The 19,179-nt window shown below is 39.5% G+C and overlaps 1 protein-coding gene across 1 annotated transcript in view; it reads left to right on the forward strand.

The window, feature by feature from the left end:
* frk (fyn-related Src family tyrosine kinase) overlaps nucleotides 1–18,970 on the forward strand; it is a 136,226-nt gene extending 117,256 nt beyond the window's left edge. The window contains exons 6-8 of the mRNA XM_051925567.1: nucleotides 10,793–10,974; nucleotides 13,758–13,923; nucleotides 15,143–18,970. Of these exons, the coding sequence (XP_051781527.1) occupies nucleotides 10,793–10,974; nucleotides 13,758–13,923; nucleotides 15,143–15,351 (557 nt within the window). The 3' untranslated portion in view covers nucleotides 15,352–18,970. The remainder of the gene's footprint in view (nucleotides 1–10,792; nucleotides 10,975–13,757; nucleotides 13,924–15,142) is intronic.
* The last annotated feature ends 209 nt before the right edge of the window (nucleotides 18,971–19,179 follow it).

Here is a 19,179-nt window from a genome sequence, read left to right on the forward strand (position 1 = left end):
CCAGAGTGGTACAGAGTCCAGCCCCTCTCAAGGAGATTGGTTCCAGAGTCCAAGCTGTGCGTTGAGGTGAGCCCGACTATATCTAGCCGGAACCTCTCAACCTCACGCACAAGCTCAGGCTCCTTCCCCTTCAGAGAGGTGACATTCCACGTCCCAAGAGCCAGCTTCTGTAGCCGAGGATCGGACCGCCAAGGTCCCCGCCTTCGGCCACCACCCAACTCACACTGCACCCGACCTCCTTGGCCCCTCCCATAGGTGGTGAGCCCATGGGAAGGGGGACCCACGTTGCCTCTTCGGGCTGTGCCCGGCCGAGCCCCATGGGTGCAAGCCTGGCCACCAGGCGCTCGCCAACGAGCCCCACCTCCAGGCCTGGCTCCAGAGGGGGGCCCCGGTGACCCGCGTCCGGGCGAGGGAAAACGCCGTCCAAATTTTTTATTCGTCATAGGAGGTCTGTTGAACCGCACTTTGTCTCATCCCTCACCTAGGACCAGTTTGCCTTGGGTGGCCCTACCAGGGGCATAAAGCCCCGGACAACAGAGCTCCTAGGATCATTGGGACACGCAAACCCCTCTACCACGATAAGGTGGCGGTTCGATACATATACATACATACATATATATACATACATACATATATATACATATATATATATACACATACAGTGGAACCTCTAGATACGAGTTTAATTCGTTCCAGCACTGAGCTTGTATAGCGAATTTCTCGTATCTAGAACAAACTTCCCCATTGAAAATAATTGAAATCCAGTTAATCCGTTCCGCACCCCAAATATATTAACATAAAAATCAATTTTCCTAACAAATAACACTGATAAATTATATATACTGTAGTCTACCTTTAATAAATAACACTGGTAAATAATATAACTGATTATTAAAAGAATCAAAACAGGTGTCCAAAGTGCAGTAGAGCATTCAATAAATCTTTAAATAAATAATCCTTAAAACAGTTGTGAAGTGGAGGTTTAAAATACACAAGAATAACAATCCTTTAACACGAGGTTAAAACGTCAAAAGGATGCAGTCTTTAAAAAACAGATGACAATCCCCGGTGCTTCTTCTCTGTTAGCGTCTCACCTGCGGGCTCTGCAACAGGCGAGACACTCTTAATGCAGCTGACCTTCTCTACACCGTCCTGCTTCAGCTGTTTGGCTCGCCTGTTCAGCTCACTGTTCAGCTACACGCGAGCCTGCACTCGCTCGTTCGCTCACCCGCACCGGCCGGCTGCCTGCCTGCCTGCCTGCTCTCTCTCCTCTCTTTTCTTTTACTTCTTCTCCCCCTTAACCGGCTCGCGCTTCTCTATATATGCGGAGAGGACATGGCAGCTGCATCCCATCAGCCACAGGAACAATCATGGATGTGGGCAGTTTCCCACCTGTGCACTTAAGTGAGAAACGCAGACACCGCAGATCGCGGCTCGCAACAGCTACCACGCCCCCTCGCTAAGCCGCGAGCTATACCCACAGCCTGGCTCGTGGCTCGTTACACGAGCCAATGCTCGCATTTAGATCTGAATTTTTCGCTCATACTTTCCTCGTATTTTGAATTTCTCGTATACAGAGGTGATTGTATCTCGAGGTTCCACTGTGTGTATATATATATATATATATATATATATATATATATATATATATATATATATATATATATATACACTATATATATATATATATATATACACTATATATTATAATCTACAATTTAAAGAGATTATTTTCTTGTGAATTGTTACATATGCATTATTTTCACTTTTACTTTAAAAACTTTTGTAAAAACAATACTTGTTTCTTTATTTCCTGCCTCGTGCATGGTTACATCTCTTTCTTGCCAGACGTATAATGCTGCTCGTGTTGTGAAGGGTGTTGCGGCTGAATGTACGCTAAGGATATGCCTTTGGATCATTTGCTGTCTTATTTGCTGCTTGCTAGCTGCCTCTTCTGCCTGTCGCATGTCGTTGTTTTAAGAGCTGGGAGCACATGATGCTTGCCTGCCAAAAGCAATCCAATAACTGCAAGCTTAGAGGTCTGTTGACTTGTTTTAAATGATGGCTCACTGCCTGGTCTCGCGTGACGTTGTAAAAGCAATACCTGTCTTTTATTTCTGGCCCCGGGCGTGGTTGAATTCTTTCTTGCAGGACGTATAGTGCTGCTCGCGTTCGGGGTGGGGGGGACGGCTGCACTTCGATCTTTTTAAAGCCTGTACAGCCGCTGTCCTTTTTGCTACGGCCCTGGGACAATCTCTTAGCACCAAGTCTTATGTTTACGGTCCCCGTAATACGCACCGTGGCAAGTCTCCTTGGTCTCGCGGGTCTTTAAAATGTCTTACGAGATGATCACATATCGTAGCCTTGCATTTGCTTTCCAGGACAGGATTTCTTTTTATAATATATATATATATATATATATATATATATATATATATACACACACTAGCCGACGCTTGCTTAAAAGTCCCAAAAAGACTAAATTTTCAAAAATGCACAAAGTTATCTTTAAAGGAAGAGGATGACTGTAAACCTCTGGCCTGATAAGACAAAAAGGAACTAATAATTTTTATAAATTGTAACACCCTCTGCTAAAATATTTTAAAGACAGCAAGATTACACTTGCCCGTTTTTGGTCTAGGGATGGCTTCACTATTAACACCCTAGGTTGCAACCTCCCACCAACCCATTATACACAAGGAACAAATGACAAAATAGAAAAATAAACACTGGAATTTATTTCGTTCATAGTGATTTACAATGATATCAGGAATAAAGAAAAAATCACCCCACAGCAGAATTTAAAGAGCATAGGGAAAAAAAAAAGTCTAAAGCACCACCAAGTATTAAAATCCCTGCTGCAGCTAATAATTATTTAAACTAGCCGACGCCCGCCGTAGCATACGGCGGTGTAAGAATAGGAACGGAAAACGGTGAGAAAGGAATTCAGAAATCAGTAAGAAATAAATACTTCTTGAAAGACGCAGTGTGCATGTAGAATTTCCAGCCAAGCAGAATTACATGTGAAAGTGATAAATAAATCAGGCTTTCCGAATTTACTTACTATGGCCATGGCATCCTGATAGTTTTGTTGCAGTTACAGTATCTTGGACTTCCTGGAAATGTGGACAGTAATATGATCATTTTGCCTACACACGCGTTGTTATTTTCAGCGTTTGCTTGGCAGTGCATCTAATAGTTCCACGCGCAGATCTCGTTGATGTAATCTGAGATAGTTGAGACCGCGTCCTCTGTTTTAACATACGCATCTAAAACGTACTGTTGGAATAGTTTGCCGCTGGAGTGCAAAATACTAAATGTATTCCTCATTGCTAATCTGTACGCGTAAAATTGGCATTGAGTAAGCCTTATTCGCTTGGCGGTTCTTTTATCGGGAACATGTTGTAAATCTTTGTGCCAGCCAATGTCTCCGTAAGGGAATAAAAGTGGTTAAACCATAGGATCGCAATTCATATTGAGCGTGGAAATCTGTTTGCCTATGGGATAGATGCAAATGTCCCTTTTGGCAGGCATTTCGCCATCTTCTTCGACGAAAATCGCTGCAACATCGGTGTGACATGTCGGGGCATTGTATCGTCGTAAATCCTGCCTAGGGTTTTCCTTGAAAACCATTCATACAGATGCTGTTGGATTGGACTGAGCAATTTCATGCATGTGTTTGTATGATTTAGCGAAGTGGTTGATGGTTCTGAGCATGGAATCTAGCTGGAGAAGTACATTTTCGCTGCATGCAGAGTTTGCTTTATTTTGTAAGCGTACTTAAGTAGCTTGCGCTGTGTCAGAAACATACAACTATCCATATCCTGGAGAAGTAGAAGTGTTAGCGTATAGTGGAGAGCTTTGGTGATAAATTTGCCCGTGTATTTTAAAATAGTATGGTCCGTGGCCAGGAGGTTGAGTTATCTGTGCACCCATGGAAGCAAACGCTAGAGAAGAGTTGTATTCTCGAATGTGTTCACGATAATTTTTAGCTTCTGATGTTTGCTGTGTAAGACGCTGTTGTAAAGACACAGGTGGCTCCCACAAAGGTGGTAAAGCTACATTGTGGCAGCACCTCGAGTACTTGTTGGATGTATTATGTTCAGCAGGCCAATATAGTGCATGACATGGAAGGAATCGAGAAATGCCATGTCGGCTGCGTGTGGGCGGGACCGGTTTTGAAGTGGAAGCAGGACGAACCAGAACAGAAATATATATGAGAGATATATATATCTATACACACATATTATGTAATATTGTGGGATATGGCCAGCCTTTCATCCTGGCCAATACCCCCAGGCCGCTAGATGGAGCCCTCCCTGCAGCATGGAGGTGCCCCGAATACCAGCAGGGAATTATGGACATTGGAGTTTTCATCCACAACCCTGCTGGATGCCACAGGGGCCCTTAGAAGGCGCTGCAGGGAGGAGCAGCGAGACTTTCGCATACAAGCTGGAAGTGCGTCATAATCACATGAACAAAAAGACAGATGTACTTCCGGGATGAAAAGAAGACTTTTGGATCTGACCCGGAAGTGCCGAGAAGTCACATGGACAGTGGTTCAGGAGCACTTCCGGGTCACGGACTATGGGAAATCCCAGAGATTGAGGTGAGCTGGGTGGAAGGGTGGCAACGCGTCTGGGAGAGTGGAGGATTGTTTATTAATTTTGTTATTGTTTATTTATGAGTATTGTGGAGAGGAGGGTGCTTTGTGCATGTTATTGTTCAAATAAATATTATATTTGGACTTTTATCTGGTGTCTGGCATATAGTCTGAGGGTTCAAGGGAGCGATAGCACCCCCTATCTGTTACAGTGGCGTAGCCGGCAGGATTCTCTGGCCGTCGGTTTGGCAGAGGACCTGAAAATAAATTTCTGTGGACGGAAAACCCCAAGAGGACAACGTCTGAACACGCAGGCAAAATCTCCTGAACCCTCGTTCGCCCATATCAAGTCCGTCATGGGGAAAAAAGAAGCAGAGCGGCAGCGGAGGAAATCCACTCACCATGGTCGACATCAGGTGGGGTTACAGAGTGGCTGCGCAGTGCGGGAGAAGCCTCCGGAGGAAGATAATTACACAGAGGTATGTGCTGGTGTATTTAGCGAAGATATATTTAAAACATCTCATTTAGTACCGTGCACATACCTCAGAGAATGTCATCCGGGGTCTCTGTGGGAGGCAGACAAATCTTCCGAAGACGGCAGTGCGCTCTCAGTCGAGCTGGTGGGCAAAACAAAGGACTTCCGCAAGTTGGGTGCTGGTGTAGAACACGTGACCTCCCCAAAAGTATTCTTGGAAGGAAGGGGTCAGCGCAATGCTGCAGTCGGCTTTGCCCATAAGAAGACGGACTTGAGCTTTCCGAAGGGGAAGGGGGAGGCGAGAGAAGCATTGTTCACCCCGCAAGAAGGTAATGAGGGCCGGGAAATGGCTGGTCGGTCTGCCGACAAATTAGTAAAGGCAGATGTCAGCCTGCCAAAGATGGCAACTCGGTCCTCAGACACAAAGAACTCTAATTCCCAGAAGCCTCCGCGAGACCTATCAGAGCACATGCCAACAGCGGGCATGTTCATTGGCTCCCGGCCGGTAGGTAAGCAGAAGGAGGAAGGAAGCCTACCTCTGACCGAATTAAATAACTGTTTAGACATTCGGGAACTTGAGAAATTGATCAAGCCCGTATGAGGTATTTTGCAGATGCTGACGGCTATAAAAAAGATAGTCGGAGACCTGGGAGCGACGGCCGAAGTGCCAATAAAGAAGGTAGACGAATACCTGCGGCGAGTCGGACAAGAGCCTCCCGTCTTATATAATTTGGCGGTACAGGTAAGTAATGCCGGTACCGTACAGCATATAGAGACGCAGTGTGATCCAGGCCCGCGTTTGATAAGTAGCGGGTGCCAAATCACTGCGAGCTCTACAAAAGAGTGCGGAACGTTGACCAAGTGGTCGGGGGAAGGGCTGATCAAGCCGGAGCAGCTGGATGGTGCTGTCTCTCGGAGCAATTCGGTCCTGAAGACCCCATCCACTATTATACTTAAGTCGAAAGGGGTGCAGACAGGAAAGGGGCTCTCTTTCTCTCATAGAGAGACCCAAACTGTGGACAAGCCCCAGAGTAAGTAGGAGATCCCAAAAGTAAAGCAGGGGTCTGCTGACAAAAAAGAAAAGGGAGTAAAAAACACAGAGGCGGCTATGGAATCTTCCTCAGCGAGAAAAGGGGCAGAGACTGAGTTCCCTGAGTATTTCCAGTGTCGCAGAGGGAGAATTCCGGGAGGACAGAGGCGGTGTTATGGATGCCAACGGCTGGGCCACATTTGGCACAACTGTCTCTGGAGAGAGGGGAATAAAGTGGATTACAATATATGAAATTCCCTCTAGGTTCTCCAGGGAATACTTCAGAAGGCACAGCCAAGGTCCGACCAGACGTCCTTCCTGGAGGTAGACGACCCTTGCGGGGCTGGACGCTCCAAACCACAGTTTTTTGTGGGGGGGGGGGGGGGGGCGGGAAAGAGTACTGTGGTATATGGCCGGCCATTCATCCCGGCCAATACCCCCAGGCCACCAGATGGAGCCTTTCCTGCAGCATGGAGGTGCCCACGAATACCAGCAGGGAATTATGGATATTGGAGTTTTCATCCACAACCCTGCTGGATACCACAGGGGCCCCTAGAATGCGCTGCAGGGAGGAGCAGCGAGACTTTTGCATACAACCCGGAAGTGCGTCATAATCACATGAACAAAAAGACAGACTTACTTCCAGGATGAAAAGAAGACTTTTGGATCTGACCCGGAAGTGCTAAGAAGTCACCTGGACAGTGGTTCAGGAGCACTTCCGGGTCACGGACTATAAAAGGACTATGGGAAATTCCAGAGATTGAGCTGGGTGGAATTGTGGCAACATGTCTGGGAGAGTGGAAGATTGATTATTGATTGTGTTATTGTTTATGAGTATTGTGCAGAGGAGGGTGCTTTGTGCTCATTGTTCAAATAAATATTATATTTGGACTTTTATCTGGTGTCTGGCGTATAGTCTGAGGGTTCAAGGGAGCGATAGCGCTCCCTATGTGTCACAATATATATATATATGTATATATTTTATATATAATAGTTGTGCACATGTCTGCATTATTATTATTGTTTTGTTGTAAACCTGTATGTTCTATTCTTTTGGTTTTGTATCCGCTGAGTTCATCATTTCTGGCTTTAGTTTTTGCTTTTTTCTCAAATCCTGAAAATGTCAAGTCAAAATTTCTCTCCCATTTTGTTTTTGATAACACAAATCTGTCAGAATGGTAGTGGATGTTCTGCACCAGAACACGTTTTGAATCACTACAGCACCATTGTGCAAAATAAATGGGAGAGCAAAGTTCTACATTTAATAGAAGTTTTAACTGTGACAGGGTATGGCTAATTACAAAGCCAGCACAGTGAGAATTTAAACTACATCATAAAATATTAAACACGTTGTAGAAATAAATGCACCAGAAGTTCAACACAGATGGTACACTAGTGTATGCATACCCTGGTAACAGAAAATGTAGATCAAACAGATGGGCAAGTGAACAGCATTAAAGAGTTTAAAACCGAATAAAAGAAAGAAATTATGCCTACAAATGAAAGAAGAAGTAGCATACTGTAACAATGTCTCATACAGCCTGATAAAACAAACATGTCCTTCATGCTTAAAGGTCAGTTGGTACTTTCCACTAGCTCTCACTAGGCATAAAGACAACAAGAGAAAAAGCAAAGTACAAGTTATAGGTTTATACCTCATTTCCCTGTTAATGAAAGCCCTGACTTTCCCACTTCTCCACAATTCAATCCTTGAAGCTTTATATTCCCAAGAATAATATATAAACAATTTGAGATATCTTAAATGATTAAAATATGTTCAATAAATTCCCCGCCTTCTTCATGTTCCTCTTCTTGTTCACAGGTGTCTTCTCTCTATACTTTCACATTCTTAAGCCTGTATATTCATACCATTCTCTCTCACCTAACTCTTAAACTCACAATCAACCTCTGCTTGAGATGCAGACTATAGAAAATATCAGCAGTTTTTACTAGAACAGGCCATTCAGGTCAATATATCTCATCATACTCTAATCACATAGGATTTGCAAATTTGAAATTTTAAGGGCTATGCCACATTTTTGCAATAATGAGCACCTTGGAAGAATTGTTCAAAATCTGATTCACTGAAAATCTTAGACTCAGATCAGCCGTTTATTCATTTATTTTCTTTAGCCTTGTTCAGCTTAACCTTAGAAAATACCTTTTCAGCTCCATTACTCAAATTAATAGGCATAATTTGTGTGTGTTGCCATGTCAATTATTTTGCCAAAATGGATAAGCTTTGGTCACATTTCATTCTTAATGGCTTTGTGGAATGCTTTTACAGTCTATTCAGTTCACCTTCACCAGGCATGAAAATTCTATTTTTGACATTGTTTTGCTTCAATTTTGGGTAAGTTAGGACTTCATTTCCACTATTGGCACCAAATAATTTGATCATTTAATGTGGCTCGTAATAGTTTTTTTTTTCTGTACCCTTATATTTTATTAATTTAATTCTGTACAGTAATCCCTCGCTATATCGCGCTTCAACTTTCACGGCTTCACTCCTCTATCACGGATTTTATATGAAAGCATATCTAAATATATAACGCGGATTTTTCGCTGCTTCGCGGGTTTCTGCAGACAGTGGGTCTTTTTACTTCTGGTACATGCTTCCTCAGTTGGTTTGCCCAGTTGATTTCATACAAGGGATGCTATTGGCGGATGACTGAGAAGCTACCTAATCAGAGCACACAGTTAAGTTCCTGTGTGCTGATTGGCTCAGCGACGGAGTGCTGCATTAACCAGGAAGTCTCATCTCACTCATTCAGCATTAACGTGCTCCTGCTACTGCTTCAGGGGCCCTGTCCGAGCGCCAACAGAAGACGCAAATGATTGCAGAAAAGGTAAAAGTTTTGGATATGTTGAAGGAAGGGAACAGCTACACCACATTACGGCATCAATGAGTCCACGATTCTTTTTATTTAAAAAGGAGGAAAAGCATATAAGATCTACGGCCGCAGTGTCCTTTAACCAGGGCGCAAAACGAGTTGCAAGTGGACATGATAAGGCAGTAGTCTGGATGGAATCTGCTTTAGGGATTTGGATTGAAGACTGCCGGAAGAAGAACAACGGCGGTGCTACACAGTCGCCTGAAGAGGATCCTTTAGAAGAGCTGTAACGCTTCCTTTGTTGTACAGTAAAATTAAACTCATCGTTATCGGACAAGTCGTCGTGTCATTGTTGGTGAGTAACCATAATTAATTATCTATGTACAGTACTTATTACATGTACATAGTTTAGTGTCACTGTACACACATTTTACTGTATACAATTTTTCTTGCATTGAACGTATTTATTGCTGGTGGCCTGTCTGTCGTAATGGCTGTAACATATGTGATATCGGAGACGCTCGATATCTTTAAAATAATATTTAGGTTTTACTCTATATAAACTGTGTTTACATACATAATTTCAATGAATCTTACCTAATGTCTAAGAGAATACAAAGGGTTTATGCTGTATAATTGTGCGGGAAATGTTTATAATAGTGTGGGAGAGTTTATAAGGGCTTAAAATATATAAAAAGAACCATATAAACATATGGTTTCTACTTTGCGGATTTTCACCTTTCACGAGGGGTCCTGGAACGCAACCCCCGCGATGGAGGAGGGATTACTGTATATACTGAGCATTTAGTCCATTTACAGATGAATATTACCTTGAATATCTATGTTTTACCTATCCTTTGGTTTTCTTAAACCACTTTTTCTATTCAGATTGATTGAATCTGATTGCATCTATCACACCTTTGGAGCATAATTTCCAGGTTTCTTCATTTTGTATCTTAGTCTATTTAATAATGGCTTAGGTGGCAAATAGTGGTGACATGTTGTATGTTGGGGCGGCACGGTGGCGCAGTGGGTAGTGCTACTGCCTCGCAGTTGGGAGACCTGGGTTCGCTTCACGGGTCCTCCCTGCGTGGAGTTTGCATGTTCTCCCCGTGTCTGCGTGGGTTTCCTCCGGGCGCTCCGGTTTCCTCCCACAGTCCAAAGACATGCAGGTTAGGTGGATTGGCGATTCTAAATTGGCCCTAGTGTGTGTGCTTGATGTGTGGGTGTGTTTGTGTGTGTCCTGCGGTGGGTTGGCACCCTGCCCAGGTTTGTTTCCTGCCTTGTGCCCTGTGTTGGCTGGGATTGGCTCCAGCAGACCCCCCCGTGACCCTGTGTTCGGATTCAGCAGGTTGGAAAATGGATGGATGGATGGACGTTGTATGTTGGTTGGACATGCACATAATAATTACACTGTATTCTGTACATATGACAATGTTGCTTCTACTACTACAACTACTTACTCATGTTTTCATAAGTAGAATGATCCCCATTTAAAGTTTCAGATGTGAAAATTTTAAAAGAGGCCCCACTATATGGAAATACATTTCTTTACAGCTCAGTAGACTTGTGCAGATTCTCTCACTAATAAAACAATTTACTTTAACAGTCACTATCCTATTTCTGCTTATTTATGTGATTTGGCATGTATTTAAAAGTATTTAAACAACCAACCACACACCTTAGACTATTCTCAGTGCTAGAACCATTTTTTACATTTCAGTAATGCTTTAAATTTCATGAGTTATATATTTATTTGAACCGATTTGCCAATATTTTTCTTCATTTTTCAAATAATTATAAACATGAAAGGCCTTCTTTGTGAAATGTATATTTTTTTATTTTTACAGGGGATGCTGGGGCTACAGTCATCCTTAAAATACAAGTAGATATGGCTGCTCAGATTGCATCTGGAATGGCTTATTTAGAAATGAAAAATTATATTCATCGAGACTTGGCAGCCAGAAATGTATTGGTTGGTGAAAATAATACCTGCAAAGTAGCTGATTTTGGACTTGCAAGAGTATTTATGGTAAGTTCTTTGATGCCAGTGGCAGAGGATTGAAGTGGAGGCAAATGAAAATCAGACACCGTTTATGTGTGTCTTTATGCGATATGATGACAAAAAAAATCTATAAAACTAATTTCCAGCTCTGGCAATGTTAACTCTATAAATAGTCTGTCATACCGCTTTCAGTGTTATATATCATAACAGAGAAAAAACCATTTCCAAAGCTCATAAAATGTTTAGTATTATAATCACAGAAACAAAAAAATTGCTGAATTTTGATGTAATCATATAACATGTCAAAGCTACACTTAATAACCACTTTCAGTAATAAACCTTTACAAACTTTTCAAATGCACAAATAGTTTTAGCTTTAAATTTTATGCAGCAACTCATGAATAAATGATTTGTAAACACATGAAGTGTAAAAAAAAAAAAACCTGCATAAATTATTTAAGTGTTACTAAGCTGCTAAACTCACAAAACTGTTTAAAAACTGTAACTTAAGTAACTTAATTATAAGGACATTTGATACTCATCAGCTAAGTTTTAATGGAATACTCCACCCAAAATGATATTTTTTTTATCTGTTAGTTACCCCATATTTTTGTTATGATAGCCAATAAATAAAATAATCTTAAGTTTAATGCAAAACATAAATAACAAAGTTTCTCATACACCTGAAAACCAGCAAACAATATACAAAATTAATGTTAATGATGTTTCATAATGCATCTGTCAATTATCCAGTTGTATAGTCACAAACGTCCAAAACAAATTAATTTTTTAATAAAATATTAAGTAGTTTGAGCAGTGCGGGAAAGGGAAGTGTGTTCAAGCGAATTTGAGCTTCTGAATTGAAAACAGGGCTCTTGGACAGTGAATGAGAGGTGGCAGGCAGGGTTTCAATTTATAAGCTTGATGCAACCTGAACACATTTCATTTTCATGTACTACTCTGATTTTCTGGAAGTCTTTATTTAACAGTGTTTTAGCAGGAAATACATGTCTTTTGGACGTTGTGAGCATTCAAGTGGACAACTGATACATTGTGAGTATATAGGTAAAAAAATATTTTTGGGTCATGTACTCCAATGAATTATGTTTCAACATGAATAATATGTTACTGAATGGTAAAAAGTACTTTCATTTTTAAATTAAAAGCACATGACCTAATATATCTATTGACATTTATAACTATTTGAATGTACATGAACTAATGATCTGTTATGCATCATCTAATTTTTGTTCATGAATGCTAGTGAAAATTACTATAAAATGTTACCAATTCAGAAACTGGGTAGTTAATGTATGGTTTAAAAAGTGATTCACCATGGCCTTGTACTTAAAATGCTCATGATATGTACATTATTACATTTTACACTAATACACATTACTTCCTGTTGATTACTTAATATCTGATGTGGGCAAACTAAAATCATTTCTTAGGTGTGTCTTTATAAGAACAAAAAATACATTATACACTGATCAACCACAACATTAAAACAATTGACAGGTAAAGTGAATAACATTGATTATCTCTTTACAGTGGTACCTGTCAAAGGCACTTGTCATTAGGCAGCAAGTGAGCAGTCAGTTCTTGAAGGTGATGTGTTGTTTGCAGGAAAAAATGGACAAGCGTATGGATCTGAGTGACTTTGACAAGGGCCGAATTTTAGTGGCTAGACAACCGTGTCAGAGCGTCTCCAAAAAAGCAAGTCTTGTGGGGTATTCCAAGTATGCAGTGATTTAGTTCCTACCAAAACTGGTCTAAGGAAAGACAACCAGTGAATGGGTGACAAGGTTATGAATGCCTATGGCTTATTGATGCATGTGGGGAGTGTCTGGTTTGATCTTACAGAAGAACTCCTGTAACACAAATTGCTGAAAAAAGTAATGCCGGCTATGAGAGAAAGGTGTCATAGCACAGACTGCATCGCAGCTTGCTGCATGTGAGCCTGTGTAGCTGTAGACTGGTCAGAGTGTCCACTTTGACTGCTGTCCACCACTGAAAGAACCTACAGTAGACATGTTAGCATTAGAATTGGATCATGGAGCAATGGAAGAAGGTGGCCTGATCTGATGAATCACATTTTCATTTTGACAAAATGTTGCATGTGTGTTATTTACCTGGAGAAGAGATGGCAGCATGATGCACTATGGGAATAAGCCAAGCTGGCTGATGCAGTGTAATGTTTTGGGCAATGTCCTGCTGTGAAACCTTGAGTCCTGGCATTCATGCAGATGTTACTCGGACTCATACAACCTACCCAAAGACTGTTGCAGGCCACATACATCACTTCATGGCAACAGTATTCCCTGGGAGCAGTGGCCACTTTGAGCAGGATAATAGCCTGGCCACACGGCAAAAATTATTTAGGAATGTTTTTTTTTAGGAATTTATCTTTTAATTCAGGCTACTGCTAGCTTTAAAACACAATTTCCTTTCCTCTCTTGGTCTTGGTGTATGTGATTAATTTATAACCATGTGGATGTCTGTTCATCAGTCAAAATAAAAACTTTTTTTTGTACTATGGCAAGAAACTTGAGCAGTTTAATTTGTTTAAATTAAATTTACCAAAAGACATAATTGGTAATAATGAAGAAGCCTGTGTTTCTGATAATGTACTAAATTATTAAAACTCCTAGATGAGGTTTCTGTATTATGTTTCTAAATGTCTTCTCTAAACCATATCTTTGCTCTTAAAAAGTTAAAAATATTTTAAATAAAAGCATCACCGCAGCTATGATTCTCCTGTAAATAAAGTTTAGATTGGTATTTTATCTCATCAATGCTCATTCTTTCAGACGGAGAATGAAAGTGTGTATGAAGCAAAGGAAGGATGTAAATTTCCAGTGAAATGGACAGCACCGGAGGCAATCAGTTTAAGCCAGTTTACCATTAAGTCTGATGTCTGGTCGTTTGGAATTCTGCTGTATGAAATTATAACCTACGGAAAGATGCCATATCCTGGTAAGTATTTAAATCACAAAAAAAAATAACTGAGTTGTTTAGTAATTTAAAATTAAACCCTTGGGAAACACAGAGTTTAATGGATTTTCATACTCCCAAATGTATGAAACCACAATAAATTCCATCTATTCATTTTCTTTACCTGCTTACCCAGGGCATGTTTGTGGGATATTTGGAGCCTGTCCCAGCAATCATTGGGGGCAAAGCTGGACAGGGTGCCAGTCTACCACATGTGAATTACAGTTTACCAATGCCAGTTCTCCTGACATAAATGTGTTTGGACTATGGGAGGAAACTAGACCATCCAGAGAAAACCGATGTAAATATGTGGAGAACATGCAAACAGAAACGTGCAGGAAGCACTGGTGATGCATATCCCAGTTTTGTTATTGCAATGCAGCAGCACTACTACAGCACCACCATGTCACCAAATTAATTTCACACTGCTGTATATACCAGTCTTCACATTATTCCACAGCTCATAGCACTGAACAGAATACCAAGCACAGTACCATCTGTCATTAAATAAGGGCACAAAAGAAAGTAGCAAGTTCTGAAAACAAAGCATATGACAAAGGTCAAACACTTCTAGGCAATAAAAGAAAAGAAAGAGTGTAACTCCAAATCTGTAGCATTGCAGTAGAATAAAAAACATCAGTGGGTCAAAGGTTTACCGCTCTACTTTTCCCTGAACATTTTAGTTTTTTTTTCTACTATGTTGTTAGTTATTACTTTCTGTTCTGAAATCATGGCATATTCTACTAAACAACTAATTTTTGATAAACTTTGTAGAACATGATCCAGAGACTAACTTCATGTAGGCTGAGTGAGAAAAGACTTCATAGCCCAGGAGGATATAAAGCTGGTCTGAACTGCTGACTTTTCATCCCTATCTTTTAAAGATATTGACATAACATGTTATTCATTGCACAGTGATTAATTGGGTCCACTCCATGCAATCATGTCATAAAATATCTGGTCAATAAAAAGTAAAATAAAAGCTCAGCAGAGTTTCCGTGTTAACCACATAATTAAAATGAAATGCAAGATCAAGATGCTGCAACTTTTGTAATGCCTGGTTCATAATTAAAACAGAAAGCTTGCTAGAGCAAATGGTTTGTTTGACCAAATGTAAAGTATTTTATTAATACAATCAAGAAGAATGAATGGCAATGAGATTTTTTAATAATTTCCTCTGCTCTTTGGTTTTATTTTTTAGGTATGGTGAATTTTCAGGTAGTTCAAGAATTGTCTGCAGGTTACAGAATGCCATGTCCAATGAACTGCCCACCTGAATTTTATGAAATTATGAAAGAATGCTGGAAAGAGAATGCAAGTGATAGACCAACATTTGAAACTCTTCAGTGGAAATTTGAGGACTTTTTTGACACTGATTCTACCGCTTACGATGATGCAAACAATTTTTAAAATTGATCAAATCCCCAAAACCACCAAAATCAGTGCATATTCATTTGGTTTTACATTCAGTAGTGATGGTCAAAGTTAAGAGACTATTTGGGCTAAGATCTCCCCAGCCTCTTAGTCCAGATATATTCAAAAAGACATTTGCCACATATCTTGTGGTCATAATATCCAGCCTGAAGGATTTCTAAATGTTAACCTGTAATTAGACCAAGAAAACATACAGTCTTAGAAAACTGTATGTTAAGGAGAAGGGTTATTAAAGCTTAAGATAAACACAAGCATGCAGGGTCTGTAGGAAGTCAGGACAAGCTAACAAGCCATGTTATTGACTTTAGACATCATTGAAAAACAAATATTTATGATACTAATGAAAAACAATGTAAAGAAACAATTTCAGAACCTTAAAACTGAAAGTGGCATACAGGTTGTGATTTCTTGCAGCTTTAAAAAGAAAGGGATGTAAAGTTTTACAGGGTTCAAAAAAGAAATTAAATATATGTTCTGTGACACAATAAACAAGGGCATGCAAGATGCACTTGTTATCATGAACTGATGATGATACCAAACTACTAAAATGCTAGTTGCATTGAAATTTTTTCTTTGTGTGCTCTTCCATTAATGTGTGAATTTAGTTGCCCAGATTAATTGTTCTAATTAGTTATGCTCTTTATTTACCTAGAAAGGGCAGCTCCTACTGTTTTGTCTGTGAAGTTAATATTAGCATGAGCAATGCTAGTGATAAACTGTTTTATGATTTGCCTCAGTATCAGCTGGCCCGAAAGATATTTTGTTGTAGTCTAAAACTCTGCTCACTATATGCCAAGACTGCCATTCACTATAGCAAGATGCTGTAAATGACCAAAGGTTTTGCAAGTAAATGCTTATAGTAGGCTACAGTACTTTAAACTATTCTATTATCTAAGATGAAAGTCCATTGATACATATCACTGTTAAAATCTGGAAACATTCCTCAGAAAGCACAGTAGTACTTTTTGTCACATTGCTTGGATAAATGTGGATGCAACTTTGCACATTATGTTGATTTTTAAGTACACATACTGATATATCCATTGTCATATTATGTTTATGTGTTTCGATTTTAAATATTATGTATTTTTTTGTCACTTGTGTCATATATTTACATTTAATACTGTTTCAAAAACTTAGCTATTTTATTCAGTTTTTTTATTTGTGTAGTTAATCCTGTTTTTGTGGAATTTAAAGCAGTTTTAGATGACGTTTTACCATGTGAACAAAGCTCCACAACATGAGCACTGACTGAATTATTGCCAATGGATTAACTGAAGTGAACCATCACAGTATATTATACTGCAAAAATGTTTTCTCCTTGCCAGATGAGCCATGGTAGTGCCTGTCTTTGAATAAGTTCATCATGTACAGAAATTCATCTTATAAAAACAGGTGAAGGAAGGTTTCAAAAATATATTTAAATGTACTGAGAAACTTTGTAAAGATACCAAGAAAGAAAAAATATATGAATATGGAGGAACAGCTCATGTTTAAAAATCCAATATTGTTTAACTTATTTGCTCCTTTCTTGTGACTAGTTTCTCCTACTTCTATTTTTACCTTCTTGAAAGTACAATGTATAATTTGAAACCATGTTTTATTTCTTTTTTATTGTATGAAAAGATGACAATCGGAAACATCCCTTTTTCAAGACACCTACATTAATAATATTATCCTCATTGTTCACCATTGATATTGTATATTTTTGTGATATATTCTTTGTAATGCATAGACAAAAATATCTTATCTCCTTGAATTATGTGCTTGTTTGTTACATGTCTATTTATAATGTTCCATTCAGTTGTTCCTTCAAGATATGCAGGTAGGTTTGTGAACCTGACTAATCCAGAAGCAGGGTAACTAGGGCCCAAAAACATACAGTGACAGTTTCAAGACAGGAACGAACCCCAGCAAGTTTGCAACTCCATCTCAGTGCACGTTCACTCGCTGATATCTCTACACAGGACAGGAAACTGGAGTAATTGGGAGAAACTCGAATACTGTATACATGGAAAACATCCCGAGTCCTCAGTGAGAGGGGCTGGGATTTGGAATGAAGATTCTGAAACAGTCAACAATCAGCAGCAACCAAAGTGCTATTTTGCTTTTTCATTTCAGTTAAGTTTTTATTTGCACCTATAATTTTTAATAACGCTGGTCATTACTGTATAAAACTGGAATTATGACATGCAATGTAGACTGCTATATCTGAATATCTATGCCATTTTTCTCACTTTAAAAACCTGAAACACAAGCAGCACAGTGAGACAGTGACTAGATGAGTGTTTTTTTTTTTCTTCAAGGTGCTCTAGTCTTATTTCCATTTTACAGAGATGTGGGTGTGGTTTGCTGGGAATTCTAAAAGTCGGTCTTATGTGAGAGTGTATGTGTCAGTTGTGCTGTGATGGATAGGCATCACATCTAGGGCTCCTTCCCTGCTTTGCACTAAATCTGACTGGAGGAGGCAGTGGCCTCCTGTGATGCTGAATTTGATAAAGACAGTTTATGAATGTTATAATTACTCTTCCTTGTTTTGCATTGAATTTTGATATACATTTTCCGAATGCTACAACTAAAAAATATAAGGGAGATGTACTTGTATGAGTTCATAGTTAATGTGCTGTGTCTACTGTAACTCAAGAAGGGTTAGTTAAATATTTTGAACAAGAAACTGACCATGGCATATGCAATACAGGATCACAAGAAACGTTGAACAACAGGACTCCATTTCCCAGTGCTCCCATCATAGAAAGATTTTAACGTTTTTTCACATGCTTACACTTTTCAAAGCAAATTCAGATAATAAAGCCACAGATCGATGTTATTTCTTTGCTCTGTAATAATAAGAATTTCCCTAAGGCCTGTCTGTTACTATCCATCTTCTTTTGTGAGGGAATTTAGTCTTCATTTTTGTAATCCTCACATGACCGCTCTCCACTCTGCTATTAGTTGTCTTACTTCAATCTTGTATGCAGCTCAGAATATGAAAACATTTGTGACACAGCAGCTAGGTATCTCATTGGTTTTGTTACTGGTTAATCCTGTAAAAACTAGACAGTAATTAACTTAATGTTGTAGCAAAAATGACAACAATGAGGCTTGTGATTGCTGGGAGATCTCCACACACACACACACACTGTTTTCTGTCAATTTCTGACAGTTTCTCTGGCAAAGTAAGCACCTAGCTTGAGATCAGGAATTCACTCCATCAGACACAATTGCTGTAAATAGAAAAAATGTGCTTGTTCCTTCATTAAACAACCTCTCCTTTACAAAGGTTTTCTCAGCTTAATGTGAGCAATTACATGTATCTTCAATACTATCACACAATTTAAAATAAAGCTAGTATTCTGTAATGGGTATTTCTAAAACCTGAATAAACTAGAAACAGGTCTGAAGCACAATAATAAAATGTCATTTATACTGACAGCTGAAGGAACTTCATTCTTCAATGGTGTGCAAATAGTTTGAACCTAATGAAAGGTTTTAAAATTCTCAGAGGCACTGCCCAAAGATATGTAGTTGCTGACTTTCCTCAAAATAGTACAAAAAACATTGTACACATATTAAAGGAGAACTGTGTTTGAAAATATTTTTTGTTTCTTGTTCTGTTTTGTTTGTAGTAAAGCCTTACAAAGGCCTGAAGAAGGGACCGAAGTTGCGTTGAATGCTTGCATATTGTAATCTTTTTTAGTCATTTTGCTTGACTTCTCATTTCATCCATAATGGCTAACATGGTACAACACCCTACTACTATAGTAAAGCCTTAAAATTTTTGATCTCCTGGAGAGTGGAGATTAT

This window comes from Erpetoichthys calabaricus, chromosome 3 (assembly GCF_900747795.2).
Source record: "Erpetoichthys calabaricus chromosome 3, fErpCal1.3, whole genome shotgun sequence".
Lineage (NCBI taxonomy): Eukaryota > Metazoa > Chordata > Cladistia > Polypteriformes > Polypteridae > Erpetoichthys > Erpetoichthys calabaricus.